Source organism: Corvus kubaryi, unplaced genomic scaffold (assembly GCF_017639235.1).
Source record: "Corvus kubaryi isolate FWS band 111438036 unplaced genomic scaffold, C.kubaryi_AGA036_p1.0 37249, whole genome shotgun sequence".
Lineage (NCBI taxonomy): Eukaryota > Metazoa > Chordata > Aves > Passeriformes > Corvidae > Corvus > Corvus kubaryi.
The window spans coordinates 5,220,922-5,242,204 of record NW_024581072.1 but is presented as its reverse complement, the minus strand read 5'-3'; the positions used below and the strand labels follow the sequence as shown (position 1 = coordinate 5,242,204).

Below are 21,283 nucleotides of genomic sequence, written 5' to 3'. Positions count from 1 at the left end.
TTTCCTCTCCCCACAGGCCAGCACAGGATAGGACCTCTATTCATATACACTGGCTCTTCTTGGATTTGACTCTCAGTTAAGAATATTTCTGGCAATGGCTATCTGGGCTGGGCACCTGTAGAACAAAGCTAGATAACATAAAATCACCCTCCTATTCCCAGCTAGAACAGTATTTAGTTTCTACAAGGTGCAATGTTTCTGAAGAGAACAAATTAAATGACAGACACTGAATTCTTGAAAAGCTTTACACTCGAACAAGCCACCCTAAATAAACCAGAATAACCAAAGCACTCCAGCATCTCAAAACTCTTTAAGTCAGTGGATTTCAGGCTTCTGAGTGAAGCATTGATCCTTGTGGAGAGAACACTCTGTCTTTGTGAAACCAAGATTACTAGAAGGACCACACGCCAAGATGTTTAAATACCTTTGCAGCCAATCCCTGTCCTCACACACGCTCTCAGCAACCTGCTGATTTCACAGATACCAGCATACACTTTCATCTCTTCCAGAAAACATTATGCATCCATCAGGTTCAATAGTTGTTTTGATTTCAGGGAACCACACAGAAGAGCAGTATTTTTTAGATGAAATCCAGAGACAGAACAAGATGACAGCAACTGCATGAAATCCGTAATTTCATGCTGTGTTGAAGTCCCTGCCTGCTCTTACAGCACTTAACTTTCACAGAAATTATTTACTAGCAAATGTGGGTTTTTCTTTGTTGGACTTCAATAATATTTTGCATTTATAGGAGACATACAAAGAGGAATTAGAAGAAACAAAGGAGCTGATAAGCACCAAATATATAGCTTACTTTGCACATTTATTTATATAAGATAGTATCAACAGTTTCTTGTCAAACATGAAGTATAATTCTAGAACCTGCAATTTATTCATGCAATGCAGTTATATAAGCACTTAAGTGACTAATCTCAAATCACTATCAAAAAACTGAAGTACCATGTGACAATTACAGTCAGTGAAAATAATGATGAAAGTTTCATTAAAAATAGCATCTTACAAATCTTTATTTTTAATCACCGCAATATTGTAGTTAGTATGCTGCCCAGCCCCAAGTAAAATATACAGAGGTAATTCTGATGATCACACGTTTAAGTTTACATTCTGAAAACTCCAAATTCTGTCTTCTTCGTGGGTGCATTTAGTGCTGCGCTGAGACTGAGGCCCAAAACCAGTCTTGTGTCAGCTGGATCAATAATTCCATCATCCCATAATCTAGAGAAAAACCAAAAACATAACAAACCAGAACTTTTAATAATTAAAAGAAATCAACATACATAGCTGGTATACTTTCAAACCCATGAAACTGGAAATGGTTTATATTAAAGAAAGAGGAGTAAAATAGCTAAATTATACTTAAAACAATGGAGTCAATTCATGCTGTTCATCAGTGCAATAGACTGGTGTGCATTACTCCATGGAATTGTCTTCTAGAACAAAGTATACATTTTAGATAAGTGAAGAACGTCAGATCTACATATTTTGAATAGATTCTTCATAATTAATCATCTCCTTAAAGAAAAAAGCCCTCTTTGCTTGTCAATGTTCACATGGAGAATGACCATCTGTCAATGACCTATTGACATTTAAGAATGCTTGCACTTTAAGGATTATGTCACATCATTATTTACACTATTCAGGTTAATTCAACTGCCAGGTAAGGATGATACAAGTGTTTACTCTTTCATCATTAAAAAGTCAGAATAAATTTCAAGTATTTTCAGAATTTCTGTTGTGGGTTGACCTTTGTTGGATTCCAGGTGCCCTCTGGGCCGCTCTATCACTCGCCCTTCCCAGCTGGACAGAGGAGAGAAAATAAGATGGAAAACAACTCATAGGTTGAGATAAGGCAGTTTACTAAAGCATAAGTGAAAGTTTGCACGGGCACAAAGAGAAAAAAAACCTAACAACTTTATTCTCTACTTGCCATCAGCAGGTGATGTCCAGCTACTTCCCAGGAAAAAGGGCTTCAGCATGTGTGGCATTTGCTTGGGAAAGCAAACACTGTAAATAACCAATGTTCTCCTCCTTTCCTTAGCTTTTGGAACTGAGCTGAAGTCATATGCTATGGAATATCCCTTTGGTTAATTTGTGTCAGCAGGCCTAGTTGTGTCCACTCCTAGGATCCTGCCCACCCTAGAATACTGCTGGGGGAAAATGTTGGAGAGAGAGGCTTTCTAGCTACTAATGCAAAGCACAGGACTGTGAAGACTCCTGTGGGAAAATGAACTCCACCTCAACAAGACCCAATACAGTTTCTTTCATTTATTTTACCATTAAGTCCATTTCTGAATGACTGGAAGATACTACCCTCCTTAACCCAGGCTTGAAGGCAATTAAATTATAAATAAGCAACTGTCAAATTCCCAGGTCCCACACATAGCCAACACTTGTAAATGGTCTCTTTGATATTATCCAAAAATTAAGGTCTTTGTGGCATCAGTTCTCAATGATAGCTTCATCCCACCTAAATTAAAATCTGTGTTGAAATTCCCAGCAGGCCATGAAACTGTAAATATTGTTATTTCCCCAGCAAGATATTTAAGCAAGATACCACACTGCTCATTGAAACCCAATCTCACTTAAATGCATTCTTTAATCACCATCTGCAGAACATATGCACACTATCTTTGGTTAAGACAGGGATGCTCCTCCTCCATCCCATCTTTCCCTAGAGAGACTTATTTTGCATTCTTTGTGAACTTAGTTCAGTGTTGGCTAATGCTTAGCTCCTTGTGGAAAACTTAAAAATACAAGAAACAGTCATTAATAGGGAGCCAAGACTGACTCTACCAAGAAAAGGCACAGCCTTTCCTTTCTAACTGAAGTTCCATCTGCAAATTTTATATTGTTTGGAGATTACTTAGCAAAATCTGTTAGACAGGAAACAATATATTTTGCACTCTTCTTTCAGTCCTAAATGAGCCAACCTCATCCCCAAGAAGACTGCAAACTTTACATAAATACATACTTATAAGCTCGAGGCAGCAGCAGACACTTCTGTTTTCCGTATTTGCTTTATTTTGTCATTTGCTGAGAAAGTAATATTCATCAAATCAGATAAAAATATGAGGAGACTGACAATGTATGCTTTTTATTTTACAACATGTATCTATCCTAAGAAGCACAAAATGGAATTGCAGTAGAAGACACCTTTAACAACCTCAGGCACAAGGGCTCAGGCTCAGCTCTAGGAGCACGTTTTCCAACTATTAAAGAACTGTATTTCCAACTAGATAGAGAAAAAAAAGGATACCCAGCTCAGAAAGAATGCTCTACTATAAACAGATCTTATAATGGTGCAGCTTCCCAAGCAGGAAACTGTTAAACTAAATGGGGCACAAGAGCAAAACTGAAGAAAAGGAGAAGAAAGGGTTTGGAGAAGGGAAGACTTTGCTGCTAACTGGACAAAATCAGGCTTGCTTTCTTGGGAGTGAAAAATCAAATTTTGATTTAAGAAATCTTGCAACACAGTAGTTGTGGCCACAACTCACTGGCCAAGCTGCTAGGTCCCACCCAGCAGAGAAAGAAGCCTGGAAAAATGATAGAATTCTAGAATGGTTTGAGTTGGAAGGGACCTTAAAGATCATCTAGTTCTAATCCCCCTCCCCATGGGCAGGGACACCTTCCACTAGACCAGAGGTTTCTAGAGCTCTGAGTTGCACAGAGCTCCAATCAACCTGGCCTTGGAACACTTCCAGGGATGGGCCATCCACAGCTTCTCTGGGCAACCTGTTCCAGTGCCTCACCACGCTTGCAGTAAAGAATTTCCTCAAATGTAAAAAGGAGAAAAACTTCTGGCATGGCAAAAATACCCCCTGCTATAAACCCAAAATACAAATATAAGAAAACTGTACCTCTATCTAATTTCTTCTCATTTTAGGATTCTCAGTCAGTACATCCCTTCTAGTGGGCTACTAACCCAAGCATTGGAATACTCTTAACAGCCACACCGTACCTGCAGGGAAGCGGTACTAACAGCAAATTCTGTTTCAGATGACACAAGAGCCGTCTGTATCATAACTTGGATAAAGTGCATGTTTTAAGCTCCTGCTGTCTGACTCCTGTGAGTAACTTCTTTCCTAACTGTATCTTTAAATTTTAAGTAGTAACTCAATTTTAAGCAGTAACTCATTAAAATATTTGGGCTTATTTGGGCAATACTCTATTGAAAAGACTAAGAGGAACTGCTTCTTACCATACAAAAGCAAAAGCAATTGTAGGCTTTTTTTTTGTTCAAAATAGCTGAAGAAAAGTGGTTTTACAGAGACTTACATAAGAGATGTTTGAATTTGCTTGATTTTTTTCCCAAGACAGTAGTTGTAGCTGTTGATATAATCCAGCATAACAGAATGGCCAAGACAGTACTTACTACGCTTTCAACTTCATAGAGTGTGCATTACCAAAGTTTAATGCATATGCTTTTTTTTCTTCCCCTTGTACTTATATTTTGGTTTATTTATGATGAATATAGTCAGATTAATGTGCCAAAAGAAAGGAGAAGATCCTCCTTAATAGCAAAAATAAAAGTAGTTTTGTGAGGTCAAGTAAATCTCAACTCTTCTGTTTTCTTAAGACTGTGAAAGAAATCCCAGCTTTATGAACAATTTCAAATAGTAATTTCTATTTTTAAGCAAATTTTGGATTTCTGAGTGATACAGGTTTGCTCCGCATATAAATTTTTTTTCCAATAAATACCTGCAATTAACTTTTTTATTTATGAAACACATTGAAACAGAATGAGGGAATTCATAATACTTAAAATGTTCAACACATCTGCTAAGGGCCTGGAAGGGCAGGGATGAACTGACTCCAAAAGAATCACCAACTTAGTGCAGTACCTTCCAAGCTGCAACTTCATAGTGATTACTGCTGTAATAACCACTTCCAAACATAAAGCACATTTTAATGGCAGATTTGTTTAGTTTTTTTTCTTTTTTTGGTAACAACACAATTGACTTATATTGACAACCGTAGAGATTTGATATTGCATGGAAGTCAAGCTGCTTTCGTATGGTCACCCCTGGCTTCTGCTTCTCTTTGTTTGAAGAAAACTGCATTCTCTGTTGGGATGTAACATTAATAATTAAACTATCTATTAAAACCCCATTGCTGGAACATGAGTCACACTACACTCATAAAATATCTGTAACTGAGATAGTGTGAGTAAAAGAAATGAAGTTGCCTGAAGTAAAATGCTTGTGTAATTTGTTAAGATGCAAATCACTGAAATCTTTTAAGAAACCTCTGAGCAGATTAATATAACTCATTAAAAAGGGTGCTGCCTAATGACCGCCATTAATTAAGACTGCTCATTGTGAAAGGTTCTAATCAAAAAATTGGTTAAAGTCTGATTAGAAAATACAGCTGCAGGGAACAGTATTGACATCCTGTACATATAGCAAGTTATCACTTAAAAGCAAAATGATTAAAGAATAAATAGGGATATTTGCTTGTCTTTTAAGATCACTAGGGCATTTTCCTTCTCCTTCCTTATTACTTCAAAAAGCTTGATTCAAAGCCTAATGAAGTCAAGTGGAAGGGTCACATCAATCTCAATGGCCATTAAGGGTGAGGCAGACATTAGGCAGGAGAACAACAGCGTGAGCGAGCCTCCAAACCAGCTGCACATGAGCAGCAATCACACAACAGTCTTTGTGTTCATCTACCAGTTTTGTTCTCTCAGAAATGCTAAGATGTTTGCTGGAGTTTCCTTGTTGACCTTTTTTGGTGGAGGGATCTTACAAAACAAAGGCTGTCCAGATTCAGTTTCAATTACAGCACCCTGACATCTGGTTGACAATCAGCTGTGTTTCTACCATGCTTGAAGCCCAACAGGAAGCACCCTTTAGAGCAAAGGGGACTGGTTACTTCTCCCTGGATTACAGCAAATGCTTGCTAATAAGCAGCTGCTGATGTTGGCTGAGGAAAGGGCTGTCTCCAAGGTGCAAGGTGAGTGGTACATCCCCTTAAGAACACTTGCTGCAAAGACTGTAATCCACTTCATCTCATTGTTTCTGCTTGGACAGCCTACTCCACAATAATGAAAACTTCTGAACTATTGATCTGAGATCTTGCTTAGGAATTAGATAATGCAAAGCATGAAAGGGCAGGAAACATGAGTATATCCACTGAAATACCCAATTAACTCTATGAGAGAGCAATTCAAAAGCTCCTAGACAATGCAGACTGCACCTACTTGAACTGAAAAGCAAGAGAAACCAGCCAGGACTGCTTGACCTGAGCCAGTCACACACTGTTGTCAAAAGCACTCCTTTGTGAAAAGAGGCATTTAACTTTCGTTGCTTATAGCCAGATAAGCCTCAGTGGGATTTCAGCTCTGACATTTGACTTCATGTCTCAGCTGGGCTTATTATCTTTAGTGCAGCGTCACATGAACCCAACCTCATGCAATCCAGACCCACGCTAGTTTTCAGCCAACTCACATCTGTGCACGTCACACCGCCTTTCCAAGCACAAACAGTAAGAAATGCATAACTACCCTGCTTTTTCAAATAAATGACAGGTCACCTAGCACTAAAAGCACTTTCTAACATCTAGGCTGGGCAGATTTAAGCTATTTACTGGGGTGACTAGTAGATTTGTAACCTAACTTCACAAAATGGCCAGATATTCTGGAAACATAAACTGGTAGAAGTTGTTCATTAGAGAGCACAAAGCTAGTATTAAACACTCAATTTTCACGTCTAAAGATCACTGGACATTATTAAAAATTTAAAATGCGGTATTTTTTAATGCTAGTCTTAACCCTACAGGTAAAACTGCTTCCTTACACATTAGTAACTTACTATTGTGAATACTGACAAATACTGTAAATCATCTGTTGGTTTTTGGGAGATGGTAAGTTTTTATATTGCTATTATACCTAATATATTGAATGTTAAATAAATCATGAGTACAAAGAGTCTGAGTGTTTCCAGTGAATGTATAAAAAAAAAAAGTAAAAAAAAAAATCACATTATTCATCTTCTCTGGGGTAGGGATTAATTTTAAATACAGACAGTTTGACTCATTTTTTAAATGTTATTATATGAGTGGAAAATTCTTCTTCTTAAAATACAACTATAACAAATGGTAACTCGTATTTTTTTCATTTTTCCTTCTTGACTTAGAGCACAACGTCAGCTGTTAAAAACTTCTGTGACATTTCTTTTACTACCCATTAAAGATCAATCCTGATGCAGGTATTCATTTGATTAAACACTAAGATTAATGTAGATTTCCCAGGTATAAATATCTCAGTTAAGTTAAGATATAACTCATTCATAAGTCAGTTATACATCAGATATTCCACTATCCCTACAGAAAAGAGTAAAAGTTAACAGTAATTTCATATCTTACTTCTGATCATGAAGAAGGAGCTCTTCCCGGGTTACCTGTCCCTGCTTCCAGTGGGTGTACATTTCCTTCTAACTCCTCGGTTTGAGGAGCAAATCCTTGCTCAGCCATGCCAGTTTCCAGCCTGCCATGCTCTATTTCCTACACACTGGAATGAAGAGCTCTTGTGCTCTAAGAAAAGTGTCTTTGAAGAGCTGCCAGCTCTAATCAGCTCCTCTGTCCTTAAGGAGTTTCCCAGGCCATCTCATCCACTAACCCTTTAAGTATCTGGAACTTCACTCTTCCAAATTTTAGGGTCCAAAGTTTCTCGTTGCTGGCTTGCAATCCTTGAGATCCTGAACTCAGCCAGGGTGTGACCACTACATCCCCAGCTGCTTCCAACCACAATCCCTTTAATGAGCTCCTCTGCACTGGAACAGTGCACAGGACCAGGAACACCTTACCTCTGGCTGGCTTGTCTGATACCTGGACCAGGAAGTTCTCTTCCACATACTCCAGGAGTCTCCTGGGTGTTAACTGCCAGTTAACACTGTGCTGCTTTCACAGCTGACATCTGGGTCACTGAAATATGCTATCATCAGCAGCTGAGAGCCTGTGGAAAACAAGCTCTTGGATACCACAAGCAGAAATACGTGGAGGAACTTTAGCACTGACAGGATGAAACTAATGCAGAATAACAATCAAAGGCCAAGAAACCCTCCAAGCCACTTTCCACAAGTATCACTTCAGGGTGCCACCTTGGCTTCATTAGCCTAAATAGTTCCTGGGCATTTACTAATATTCCATTAGTCTGAGCATGAAATGCTACTGTAAAGGACTTCTCAGCAAACATGAATATGCTGCACCCATCAGCTAAAGCCCTACAAAAATTGCTATCATCCAATACAATCACCTACCACGACCATGGCTTCAGGTCTTCTCGAAACTGCTAGCTCCTTTCCCACTGGCCTCTTCTACTTGCAGGATCCCACTAAAATGAATTCCTCCCAACACACATGCAGCCACTCATTACATTGTTCAATAGGCTTTAGAAAGGTGACCAGATACTACACCGGGGAGAATGATATAAAACCTATGCAGAATAAAACACATAACATAGAAACTCCATGCTACCACATCATTACTTCCAGAACCAGCAAAGTAATTCCTGCAAGTGCATGCTGTCTTCTGAAACAGTTCATGGTACCAGGTCCCAGAGATAAGACAGACAAGACATTGGTTTCAATGCACATCAAACACAATCTTTGTTTTCGATTGTTCTGTTCTGCTGTTCTTTAATACCAAGAGCTAGATGTCAAGTCCCGTGATTACAATTAAGTTTTAGAATAGTTATTTATATGTTACCTTGCACTGGAATAATAAGGGTTTCCTTCCTCCTCGAACCTCCTAATGATTGGCTCCTTCAAAGCTGCTTCATCTGCCTCAGACAACTAAAAACCAGATAAAATATTCTTTAATATTTTCTTCTACAATGATAGCAGAGCTTTATATGCAGCATCAACCTGAAGAACATACCTACATGATTTCCCCAAAGTTTTTTTACTCTTCTAGCACACAATTATAAATTTTGCATGTTTGATAATAAAATTAAAATACCACTTTTCAAAACAAGTGAGTGGAAAAAGGAGAATAAACATACACTTAAGTGCAAGAGCAATTGGTGATTAGCACTTGAAAAATTACTGAAGCTATTGTACTGAGAAAAAAATTTGGGTTGCCTTTGGCAAGATTTTTTAATAAAGTTAAGTCTGTGCTATTTTAACACTGGGTTTCTCTATGATCCAGACCAGTCACTGTGTAATTGAGGAAACTTTCAAGTTTCTAACACATTTTACTGACATTTAACTACTACTAATTATTTTTCTTGAACTTCTTTCTGGGTATCATGGATTTGGGAAAGTAAGACAGACAGACAGGGGGTGAATATGTTCTACCCACAGAAAGAACAAGTGAAGTGTTGAAAACGAGTAACGCTGAGATAACATATTCATACTGCTTCACTGTTCTGATTAACTATTCATGATAAATATGAACAATTTTAAGACATCACAATAAAACCGCTTCTTACGGCATCAAGGCACTAATATAACCATAAACCTCATAATTAAAAAAACTCAACTCAGCAGAAAAGAGTGTGCAGAGAAACTGTAAAATATTACTAAACAATATACCTCTAATTTTCAATTAAAATGCTGAAATGAGCTAAAACCTTTCCAAACCTCTCCAGACTTCTGCTGTTACAAGCTTCATAATTCTCAATCACTGAATCATTCAAAGATCAACTTTCTCTAAAACTGCCACCTTCATAGTAATTGGAAAGACGCTTTATCCTGACATATTCCTCTTCATACTCCTGAACCAAGGAGATTTCCTGGTTGCTCATCTGGGGCAGAACTAATAACTTGGTGCACAAAGTACAAAAATATGATGGCATATGAAATACTCCTCTTTTTAAGCAAGTTAAGAAATGTTATGAATGATCTTCACATTTCAAAGAGGTAAGCAGTAACATTTCACAAATGCTTCATGTTTGTTAGTGCACTAGGTGGCATTGGGGTAGTTCACTGATGTCTCACTCTTTGTACCCCCTCCTAGCTCACAAAATGACCAACTCCAGTGAAAGAATAAGTGAAAATGACTTTACTACAAACGAAGGAAGAAAGATGTACCTGTTTTCCCTCCCTTGCTTTTTGGTCTTTAGCTATTGTAGCTAGAACAGTTGCAGCTTGTTCCCCTCCCATCACTGATATGCGAGCATTTGGCCACATATATAGAAATCTTGGACTGAAAAAATGCATATTAAACATTAAGGTAAGACATTGCCATATTTCCTAATGCAGAACTAATTCTCACTCAACTATAAATTCATTTTTATGCATGACAGTATTACAACATATTAGGTTTTAAAAAAGGTACATTAACATACTTCAGTGCTTGCAGCATTGCATTCAAAAATTTAAAAATTCTGTTCATTTCCATTATTCAAACACCTTTTTTTAAATATTTCTCTTTCTTGAGCCTCTTCAGCTCACATCCCCAACCCACAGGAATTTTTCTCCTAAACATCCCAAATAACTTCAATAGTAACAGGAACCTTGAAAAATGAAATTAAAAAATCACATAAACCATGTCCAAAGCATCAACAAAAAAATCTTTAGGGGTTCTAAAAACCTTACTCATAAAAACAGGCTCATTGAAGTGAATAAGGAGTTTTTACACAAGCTGATATACTCTTCCTATGAATGCAGAATAAAGGACCAGCCTATACTGCCCAGTGATTGTTTAGGACTTCACAATTTTTTCACCAATAACTGAAATGGGAGCAAAAGATGTGAACAGGTTTACATGTTAGAAGGTCTCCTCTGTCACCTAACTCAAGGTGAATCATGAGCCTTATCAGTGTCTACAAATGTCAGGCTGCTATATTTACTTATGAACATATTCACTGAGAACTGTTTTATTTTCCAAACAGCACAATTTCTTCAAGAGTTCAGATGGTTTTTCAGAATGGTACTTCAAGGTTATGCTCTCTTAAATTATTTTTATCTGCTGTCATAATTCGAAGCAACACCTACCTATATGCTCTTCCACACATCCCATAGTTTCCAGCTCCATAAGAGCCACCAATAATGACGGTTATTTTAGGTACACTGGCACAAGCTACAGCAGTTACCATCTTGGCACCATCTTTTGCTATCCCTCCAGCCTCATATTCTCTGCCAACCATGAAACCTAAAGAAATACATGAACAAAGGCTCATCAGCTTTATATTACAATACTGTGTCATATGTCATACTACCTGCTTCACAGCACATGCAGAAAGAACTGAGGAGCAAATCCTAAGGCAAGGCCTTCACCAGCTGCTGACAGGCTGATTTCCAAACAGGCTGGAGATGTAGGTACTACAAAGCACACAAGAGGCTGTGTAGAACGCAGCCTCAACAGCTAACAGTGAAGTTTACAACACAGTGAAACCTCAAAATACTGATCTTACTCACCTGTAATATTCTGCAAAAACACAATGGGAATATTTCTCTGACAACACAACTGGATAAAATGTGTACCCTGTGGAGAGGAAAAAAAGAAAAGAGTAAGCCATTAAAAGTTAGACAAGTGAAGCTATCACTACCAGCACTTTGAAGTCTGTGCTAAATCCTTCCACTAAAGTCCAGCAGAGTACTTCCATCAGGAAGCGCTGTACTACTTCTCCTTCACCCAAAGCTAACTGCAAAACATGCACTCATGGTAGCAGAATTAAGAGATCTCCGAAAATGTGTGAGCCCATGGTAAAACAGAAATAATATCCTTAAAAAGCGTAACTACTAATACCAAAAAGCTCAACTGCTGTGACTCAGCCTAAATATGCAGTTAAACCACAGACAGCTTCAGTGTGGCATCTGACATCAAGTTTGGTAAGACTCTGTCAGAGAAATTAAGACAGTCAGTCAGAGAAACATATCTTCACATTTTCTGTACAAAATAGAAGCAGTCTTTGAAAATGGGAAAGGCCACACACATTATTTACTCATGGCCCTGCCAACTGCTGTAATGTTTTCTCCTTTTCCTGACCGCAGATGCCCTCTCTCTATTTACCAGCAGAAGACCAATTTCCTAGCACAGTTACAAATAGTAGATTCCAAGCCTCTGTTTCAACTACTCTAAATCAATAAAGCTCCTCAGGTTATTTATCTGCTTGCTAGTGAACAAAACAAAACAAGGTTATGTAGCACAACTGAGAAAACATCTAACCTCTTCGTATATAAAACCTGCAAAGATTATAAAAAGAAAAAAGAGAGAACAATAATAAAGTATAATCAGAGAAGCACGTGAATAGCATAGTGATGATCACAGGAAAAATGTACAACAATTCATTACAAAAATGCAAAGAAAGAAAAGGAGTATTGCTAGAGCATGTTCCTTATAGAAGCAACAGCATGGACAAAGGTTTCTCTAGAAGTGAATTTCCTTTTACAGTACTGATATGCCAGTAACAGTCAGAAAATGAAGAATCCTTACATTTCTTTTCATCGTTAGGAAAAGAAGTTGTAACACTAAATTGTTAGAAAAATACTGGAAGTATTAGAAATACTGCAAGAGTTATTTTCTACTCAGAAATAACTGTTAAAACAAATGTCAGATGAAAAAAAAGTCATTTACCACAGTGCTCCAAGTGGGAACTATTCCTTCAGCACATGAAACTCAATTTTGTGTATTCTTTTGTAACAGCAATAAATCCAGTAAAATTACTTCCTTTCTCCACTTTTCTCATCAATGCTTCCTTTTTCTGTATATTCAGACCCCCATTTCAAACAGCGATTTCCTCACCATTAGCTCAAGAAGCATGTTGGAACAAAACTAGTATAACTGCTATTACAAAAAATTCAGCTGACAGTTGTTTCTTGAAAAAATAAAGAACTGAAGCAAACAACAGAGACCAAAGTAAGCACTTTGCCATACCCAAATACTCTTTATCACCATCATTCCCTGAAGTCCAAACTGTAAAGCACTCCTAACTGTAATAAAATCACAATATTCCTTCATAGATGGCCTTTCATTCACCAAACAGGTATTTTAGCTCACAGATTTTGAGAGAGTGCACAGGTTTTCACTCATTATTCTAAGACAGGAGACACTGCAGCAAAGTATAAAAATTAAAAGTCTGGTAAGCCGATGAACGGAGTGCTGGAATCCCGGCTTTAAATTTTCCAGTTATTACAAAAACAACAATGTAATTTTTTGTAGTAGTTCATGGTTTAGAGGTTAGGAATACTCAACAGGGTATTTGATGCAATCAGCATGGACTTGTAGCAGCTCTAAGTTTCAGGATATACTATTTCAACTATGCTGTATTCACACGAATCCAAATGCTGTTCTGCTATTGGTCTATCTTCTTCACATCAGAAAAATCTACCACTGTTTCTAAAATATGGTCCATTGTTTTTTACAGCTTATTAACAGCTTATAACTGTTTCCCATTTACAAGAAAAATGCGGTGCAGGTTCTCTTTCTCTATTTAAAAAAGTTCCTCATTTCAAGAGCAAGGTGTCCACCAGAAGTTTTGTTTCTCAGTGGCAAAGAAGCTAATAATCTATCTATTTACCTTTTTTGCTGACTCTGAGAAAAGAACTCCGTTGTTTCCAATAATTCCTACTGGGTAACCAAAAATTCTTGCAAATCCTAAAGGAGAAAGATTAATTTGTAAATTTCCACACATATTTATTTTTCCATAGCATATAAACGTGACACTTTGTCCTGGTAACAGAAACTGCCATACTTCCGAAGATAAACGTCATTAAAAATATCAGAGGGTGAGTCAGAATAAATCCAACTATAAAGCTAGTGGGAACATACACAGAATAATTATAGTTCTACTTACCTGTAACTAAAGTATCCCCATACAAGGCTTTGAATTCATCAAATCTACTTCCGTCTACAATTCTAGCAATGACCTTAAGAAAAAAAAGGAAAAATAACATTAAATTCCTAATCCTTCAAGGTTTTTAATTTGTTCAGAGGAAAGACCATGGTAACATGTAACTTGAAATCTTTACATTTACAGAACATCCCACCATATAAACAGTTTGGATGGCAGGCAAAGCCCATTTAGTTTTTTAAGTGTGATTCATTTACATGTTTGTAAAAAATGGAATTTCAAGATTAAGAATGGTCTAACCAAATAGTGAAATTATACATAGAACAACATTTTCCTGATTAGTTGAATTTCAAAGAAAAACCTCTGCTTATATTAAACATTAATCAATAGCCTCTCATTTGTAAAGAAAAAACCATATACACTCACGAGTCACTTTCTTAGAGATATGATTATTTTTAGGCTTGTTTGAGTTTGCAACACACAAAAATAATGAAGATCTGATTTGAGGTTTCTCTGTGATGCAGAGGAGCCATTTTTAATAAATACAGATCCACTGCTAGCAAGACATTTGTCAGAAGATACTTATTTCCACTTTAAAAGAACATAAATTGGAACTATTGCAACTTGTGAGAGTGAATATGAAACTCAACGAAACTGTTCATCTCTTTTTCCCCTTAATGCCAAGCAAATCATAGTAATTTCTGCCAAACTTTTTAAGAGAGGTACATACTAAGACACTTCCTAAAATACATACTTGGTTAGTAGTGAAAAAGGCTCTGAATGTGGGATTTATGCAAAATATGAGGAAGGATGTTGGCTCAGACGAAGGTTCCAAGGCAGATAATTACACTAGACCAGCAGTACAGTACAATAGTATTTGTATACAGATGGGAGAAGGCTCAATTGTTTGGTGTGCTTATACTCCATGAATCTTGAAACAATTCATCTTTCGAAGGGTCAACAGAAAAAGAAAACCATCATATCCCTGGGCAAGTCTATAGAATGCTTTCCCAATGAGGAGTTCCCATTTCTGTCAGCTTTTTCAGAATGTTACCGAACTCTCATCCTTGCTCAACCTTCTTAAAAGTATAACCAAAAAGTACTATATTCTCAACAGTCACTGTTATCACAATAGATCTGCTGGACAAAGCTACAAAGAAATAACTACCCAAATCAGGTATTATCAATTATTAACAATTATAAAGAGTGATTTCCCGCAATAAAATGGGTGCATGTACGTATGGACATACGGATCTTGCATTAAGACTCATACCTCTTTAACATCAAAATTTCTTTTTAGCTGGTCACCGACTATTCCATATATTTCATCAGCTGGAAATAAAGGCTCTTCTGATGGTTCTATAGTCACCTATAGTAATTTAACAAAACAATTTACACAACAAAGGAACCATCAGCCCACATTATGAGTCAAAAATTCAAATAACAATTAATTTGTCACCTTCTTTGAGCACAGACTTCTCTTCACCAACCATATCAAAATGCCTGTACTGGCTTATCATTTTGTATAAAGACCAAGTTCCCTAAACTGAAGGCTGATAACAGCTTCTCACTTACTGTTACCTTTTTTCTACTCCTGCATATATCTCCACATATGCTCCACCTCTTCCATGTTATAAAAAAATTAGGCATGTCCTCCTATTTGCTTACTTTCCCCCTGCACCCTATAAGGCAGGCAGCATTCTGAAAAACTGGTAAAGATTTTTGTCACACAACTGAATACAACTTCTTGCCTTCCTTGAGCTTCCATTTACACTCTCAGATCTCCTACTAAAATAAAATAAGGCAATTCCACCCCCATATGCTATCCATCCCATTTATTACAAGGAATTCTTAAATCAATACAATTCATCGACAAGATTCACATCTACACCCTCAGTTTTCAACTTCTCATTAATAATCCCAGAAAATGTCTATTCAAAAAGATCCTTTAGCAGGTATCTAATTTTAAGTCCATGGAAATGATCATGTCAGTTTAAAATTAAATTAAATGTCTTGCAAGACTAGATTAATCTAAAAGTGTAATTCTATGACTCTGAAGCACTCTTCTAGTCGCTCCACTCTTGCATTTAATCCCAGTAGTTTTATTCAGAATAATAAAGCGGGAATGTAATTGCAACATCAGAGAAATCTTTACGGATGAGAACCATCCATAACTTCCATTTTCAAACATGTAAAATCATAGACAAAATATGTATTATATAAAATAAGTGTTACAACAATCGGGCTAAGAAAAGCATTCCTAATTTCAGCAATGCAGTGTTTTCAGACTCCATAGACTTACATCTACTTTCTTCTGGAGATTCAAACTTCTTACAGCTTTCCTTGCCAGATGAAGTGCATGATTGTCGTCCAAAGCATAATGATCTGTTACACCAGATTTTCTGTATATAAATAACAATAGCAATATGGCTAACTTAGGGGAAAAAACAATAAATCAGGCAATGAAAACTTAAAATTTTAAAGCTGCTAAGACCTTGAAAATATAGATGCAACAATTCAGCTCTCTGTGTTTTATTATTAAATTACCTAAAAAAACCCCTATGCCTGACCTTTTCTTCAAAATAGTATATTCAAGTTATCAGACATGAAATAAAATAGCAACTGCAGGAAATAAAAAAATCTAAATGATGATATAAAATATAACAAGCATTGTTCAAATGCACCAAAAATTCATTTCAATTATAAAGAAAAACATGTTTACAAAAACGGCATGAACTGCCCTTCAAAACAATTTTTTATTCACTTCAGCAAACTGAAGTAACAAATAAGCATTTATTATACAGCAATACGTAACTTACTGTGCAGTAATACCTAATTTTTTGTTTATTATTAATTGCAGAGCTTGAAAGTGCATTGATTTTTCTGGTTTGATAACAAGTATTCTTTTACAAAAAGCACAAGCTATTTTGATCTTGCTTGTAGTGAATTCTATGTGGCAGTAAGAAAGATACAATCTGCAAAATGCATTATCTTTCTCAATAGATATCATTCTATTAACACTCAGTATTAAAACCCTCCACATTATGCATGATGCTGCAGTATACTAGACATGTATTTTAAAGCAGTAAATGAAGGAAGCAATCCTAACTAGAGTAACACAATGTAACTGTGACATTCTAACAATGAAATGATCTGTCAGCACCAGATAATAACACAGAAATAATTTTAAAAATGTAAATACAGCTTAAGAAAGATCTAAAACAAAATACAATAAAATAAGGGAAAGGCAGGGGAAGGGGAAGGGCAAAGGAAGTCCAAAATATGGAAGAAATTAACTCTGTGAAAATATTTCTTTAAACCTGCAGTGAAGATCTGCCCCTCCAAGATCCTCTGCTGATACCTGTTCACCTGTTGCTGCTTTAACCTACCACAAGAAAAGGAAAATGAGCTTCACAGTTGACACCTGTCTTGCATTAATATTTATACTATCTTAGGTACAGCAATAACGGAGATCTTTGCAAATGCTTCTTCATTAATCATATTTCCCTGTTTACTCTCCCTCAGAGCATCAAAATGTGACAACACAGAATCTTGTCAAAATTACTTTTTTTGTTTGACTTCGCATCCTTACTCTAATGTTAATATGTAGTTTTTATTGACACAGACACTCCCTGCTGTTCTGTTTACTGCTGTGTCCCTCATTAATGTGAATATACTTACGCATCCTTTAGATTCATAAACATGCTTTTTCACAAAAATTTTCTCAGCACTTAACATGGAATTTCAAATGGGATATTTCCATGCATTGTTTCAAGCAAACAATACCCCAGCTGAAACGTAGCATTTTTCAATTTTGTTTTCTCTACACAAACTCTTAATGAGTTTTAACTTACTCATTTTAAATATTGCCATAAAACAACCATTAGAAGTTGTCCATTTTCTAAACCTTCCAGCAAACACACAGTAATTTATTAATAACAATTTTCTTTAAAAGAGCGTAACAGTAGCATGTAACTGTTTGGATCAAGTATGATGTGTCCATAAAAGTACCTGGACTGCAAATCCAAAGCCTAGATCAGTGTAATCTTAGACCTGAAAGGGTAGTTTTAAGAGTGAATGGTCTCCTTCTTAGCACAAAGCAGTATAATTTACTACTGGGGTTAAAAAAAACCCCAGAAGACTTCTTGAGGCATTTGCACTCTACAGTAAGTGCTTTGAAAAGGATTCCTTGAAAGCTAGTGAAACCATTATTCATCATCCACAGAGAGTACAGAGGTAGAGTACAAGCAATGGAAGGGAGAACTATCATTTCCAGACCAGATTTCAGTTTCATGTCTAAAATCAAAGCACACTAATTATATAAATATGTATATATTCTCACACACACACTTCCAAACTGTCAAGTTTGCAAATTTAAGTATAGATATTTCTTCAACAGTAGGAGTTTTGCTTTGAAATTTGAATTACTCATGGAATATGAAGGTGTGGCACACTAATTAATGGAAAGTTTCTGTCAGAGACATAATTAACTTTAGTCTTCATTAAACACTGAACATAAGAACATACTTTTAAAAGAAGTCAGGAAGATTTCTTCACTGAAAGGGTTATGCAGCACTGGAACATGCTGTTCAGGGTAGTGGTTGAGTCACCATCCCTGGAAGTATTTAAATGCATATAGATTTGACATTTAAGGGGCATGGTTTAGTGGTGCATTTGGCAGTGTGAGGTTAATGGCCAGACTCAGTGATCTTTAGGGTGTATTATAACATAAGCGATCCTACCACTTGATTTTATGATTTTATGATTGTATGAAATAATTACATAAATCTCTCTTTACACAACCAGTTACACTGTTAACTACTCCAGAACTTGGCACAAAGCTGAACAGCACAATGACTTACATTAGCACAGAAATCCAGAGACTAATTTTAAGATATTCTACAAAAATGGCTTTTTTATTTTTTCCACAGAGATGAAGTTTTCCTTCTCCAAATCACAGTATCGGAGCTGTGGGCTCTGTCTGCCACCATGAGAGATTGCAAAGTTTAACTCCTCTGCTCAACGCAGGGTCAGCCAGAGAAGGTTGTTAATGACCATGTAATGACCATGACTTTTGAATATCTCAAGGATGGAGACTCCACAACTCTCTGGACAGAGAGACTAATTATGAGTAACACTAGGGATTTTTCTTTTTTCACTTCCTCAGGATGTTTTGTTTTAGGCAGATAAGCAGTAACATCCAATCCAATTTTCTTCATATAGGAAAGACGTTTTGGAGAACAGAGCTTACACAGTAACGGCTACAATATCTGCTACAGCATGGAATGGCAGTTTCTATGGGAGCCTGAAGTAGTTTTGATGCTTAGAAGAAGGCAAATAGAATATTTTCAGTAAGAGTATCAAAAACTCTACAGAACAGAAAGGCTGACAGTAGAGATAATAAAGTTTGATCTATACATATAAAGATAAGGATCATTGCATCTGCAGGTTGCTAAGAAACAAATTAAATTGGAGGACAGCTGTGAAATCTTCCTCTGAAAATGGGGGAAGATTTTAAAACTTTCTAACTTTGTGACATCCTTGCAGCCACCAACTTGCCTAGTCAAGCCTTCCCCCTGAGTTCTGACTTGGGTCACTCTTTTCTAGGTGCCTATCCTGGCAAAAGTCTCATGTGCTACAGATCAGTGACACACATGTATGATCTGAATTGCCTCATGATGTCAAATGATTACCGTTCCCAGAGAACAAGAGGCTGGCTCTCTTTTTTCATCTTCCAAGCCAGCTTTCTGGGTTGTACTGGGTATTACATGTCTTACCGAAAACCTTTTGAAAAGGTTTGTACTTGGACGCTCAGGTGTTCCTGCAACCAGGGCAGTTATTCTTAGTTATAGTAACGAACCTACTAAAAGTCTGATGTACAAAGTTCATGTCTTTCACCACACTAATTTTCTTATCTCAAGGAACAGATGTATGAATCACAAAATGTTACTCAACTAATATTATTCTCAGATAGTATCTTCATCCATGTTTACGCAACTTTTCAACAAGAAACTCCAAATATCTAAATTACAGTGATAAATCTACAAAGAATTACTTAATTTTGAGGAGTATTTGTCTTTGTTTACATATAAACAAGCTGAAATACACTAATACAAGATAAAAAGGAGCAGAAACCTAGGTAAGACATTTGAAACAATTACTGTCAATGAAATTCTAACAACCAAATTCTAATGAGCAGTAAATAAATTAGCCTGACATTACATAGTTGCTTTTCATTACTTTATCTGCTTCTCCTGCTTACTTTGTTCTTCTTATCAACTTGAAAAGGCTCCACCAAAATAATAAATTTCTTCAAACTAAATGCCTTGTTTTATTAAGGTACACAACAAAGTATCCCTGTACTTTCAGATATATGTCCCATGCCCCTGCTTTCCATATGCCAGTTAAATTCTGAATTTATTTAAGACGTACAAATGTAAGACTTTTTTTTTTCTTTTTTTTTCTTTTTTTTTCTTTTTTCTTCCTTTTTTAACTGCATAAGAATTTAAAACCCATCTATACACTGAACTTTGAAAAAGGCACAAAATGACAAATCCACTTTTACCAACAAGATGATACAGTGGGGAAAAAATTCACTCTAAAGGAAAAGAATGCAATATAAAAATATGCTGTGGAAATGAGAGCAAAGCTATGCAAGTAAACACTAAATCACAGTAAAGTATGAGCCCGCCATACTTTTAATGAGAGTAACACAATCATGCCTTAGGAACTAGTCAACAAACAAATCTGTCAGCGCCTGTTCTCCCGTAGTTTAATGGGACATGCCACATTTTCCCAGTATCTTAATTGAAGGAAGAGACTTCCAAGAGACTTTGCCTCCTCTGTTACTAGAGGAATCAATGGAGCAGTATCTTCATTAACAATGCTGTTACAAAACAATTTCTCCGTTTCAGCATGCTCAAGTTGGAAGGACTCTTGAGAGACATTTGATGTACGTTTGGCTTTGTCACTGGAAGCACACCTAAAAGTTCCCAAAAGACTGTAACCAAAACAGAGCTATCGTGCTGCCTCAGACCAGTTTGTACAATAAATTTGACAAGCATTTGACTATTTCAAAAGAGCAAGTTTATCCAGCCATGTTTCACCAAGACTTAATAGTTGTGATGAGTGATGCTGTTAGTTCTAGCACTAACATTTATTACTGAAAATACATTTTTTTCTCACAAAGCTTGTGTTAAGTAGAATAATCTTTGTCGGCAAAAGACTGACATTATTGTATTATTATTTGTATTGGTATAGAATTAAGCATACACCAGAACATACAGTTATTTCTAAAATAGTAAACCATATTCAAGCATTCCTTTTGTTGTGCCAAGCTACTGTAATTTTAAAGCTCTCTTATACTGCAGTATTTTGCAGTCACAAATTCCACTATGAGTTCCACAACAAAGCAAGTTTTAATTCACAGGAATTCTTCAGGTCAGTTTCCTTAGAAACAATTTCCTTACAAAGACAGAAAGAAAGACAGAAAGAAAGACAAAGGTGAAAAGACAGAAAGAGAGAAAGACA

At 36.5% G+C, this 21,283-nt stretch overlaps 1 protein-coding gene across 1 annotated transcript in view; it reads right to left on the bottom strand.

Moving 5' to 3' along the window:
* Window positions 1-804: 804 nt before the first annotated feature.
* The window catches only part of MCCC2 (methylcrotonyl-CoA carboxylase subunit 2), a 37,008-nt gene continuing 16,529 nt past the window's right edge, over window positions 805-21,283 (bottom strand). The window contains exons 8-17 of the mRNA XM_042023542.1: window positions 17,074-17,138; window positions 16,056-16,155; window positions 15,027-15,122; window positions 13,757-13,829; window positions 13,481-13,557; window positions 11,379-11,445; window positions 10,956-11,112; window positions 10,050-10,164; window positions 8,725-8,810; window positions 805-1,236 (exon numbers count right to left, since the gene is read on the bottom strand). Of these exons, the coding sequence (XP_041879476.1) occupies window positions 1,119-1,236; window positions 8,725-8,810; window positions 10,050-10,164; window positions 10,956-11,112; window positions 11,379-11,445; window positions 13,481-13,557; window positions 13,757-13,829; window positions 15,027-15,122; window positions 16,056-16,155; window positions 17,074-17,138 (954 nt within the window). The 3' untranslated portion in view covers window positions 805-1,118. The remainder of the gene's footprint in view (window positions 1,237-8,724; window positions 8,811-10,049; window positions 10,165-10,955; window positions 11,113-11,378; window positions 11,446-13,480; window positions 13,558-13,756; window positions 13,830-15,026; window positions 15,123-16,055; window positions 16,156-17,073; window positions 17,139-21,283) is intronic.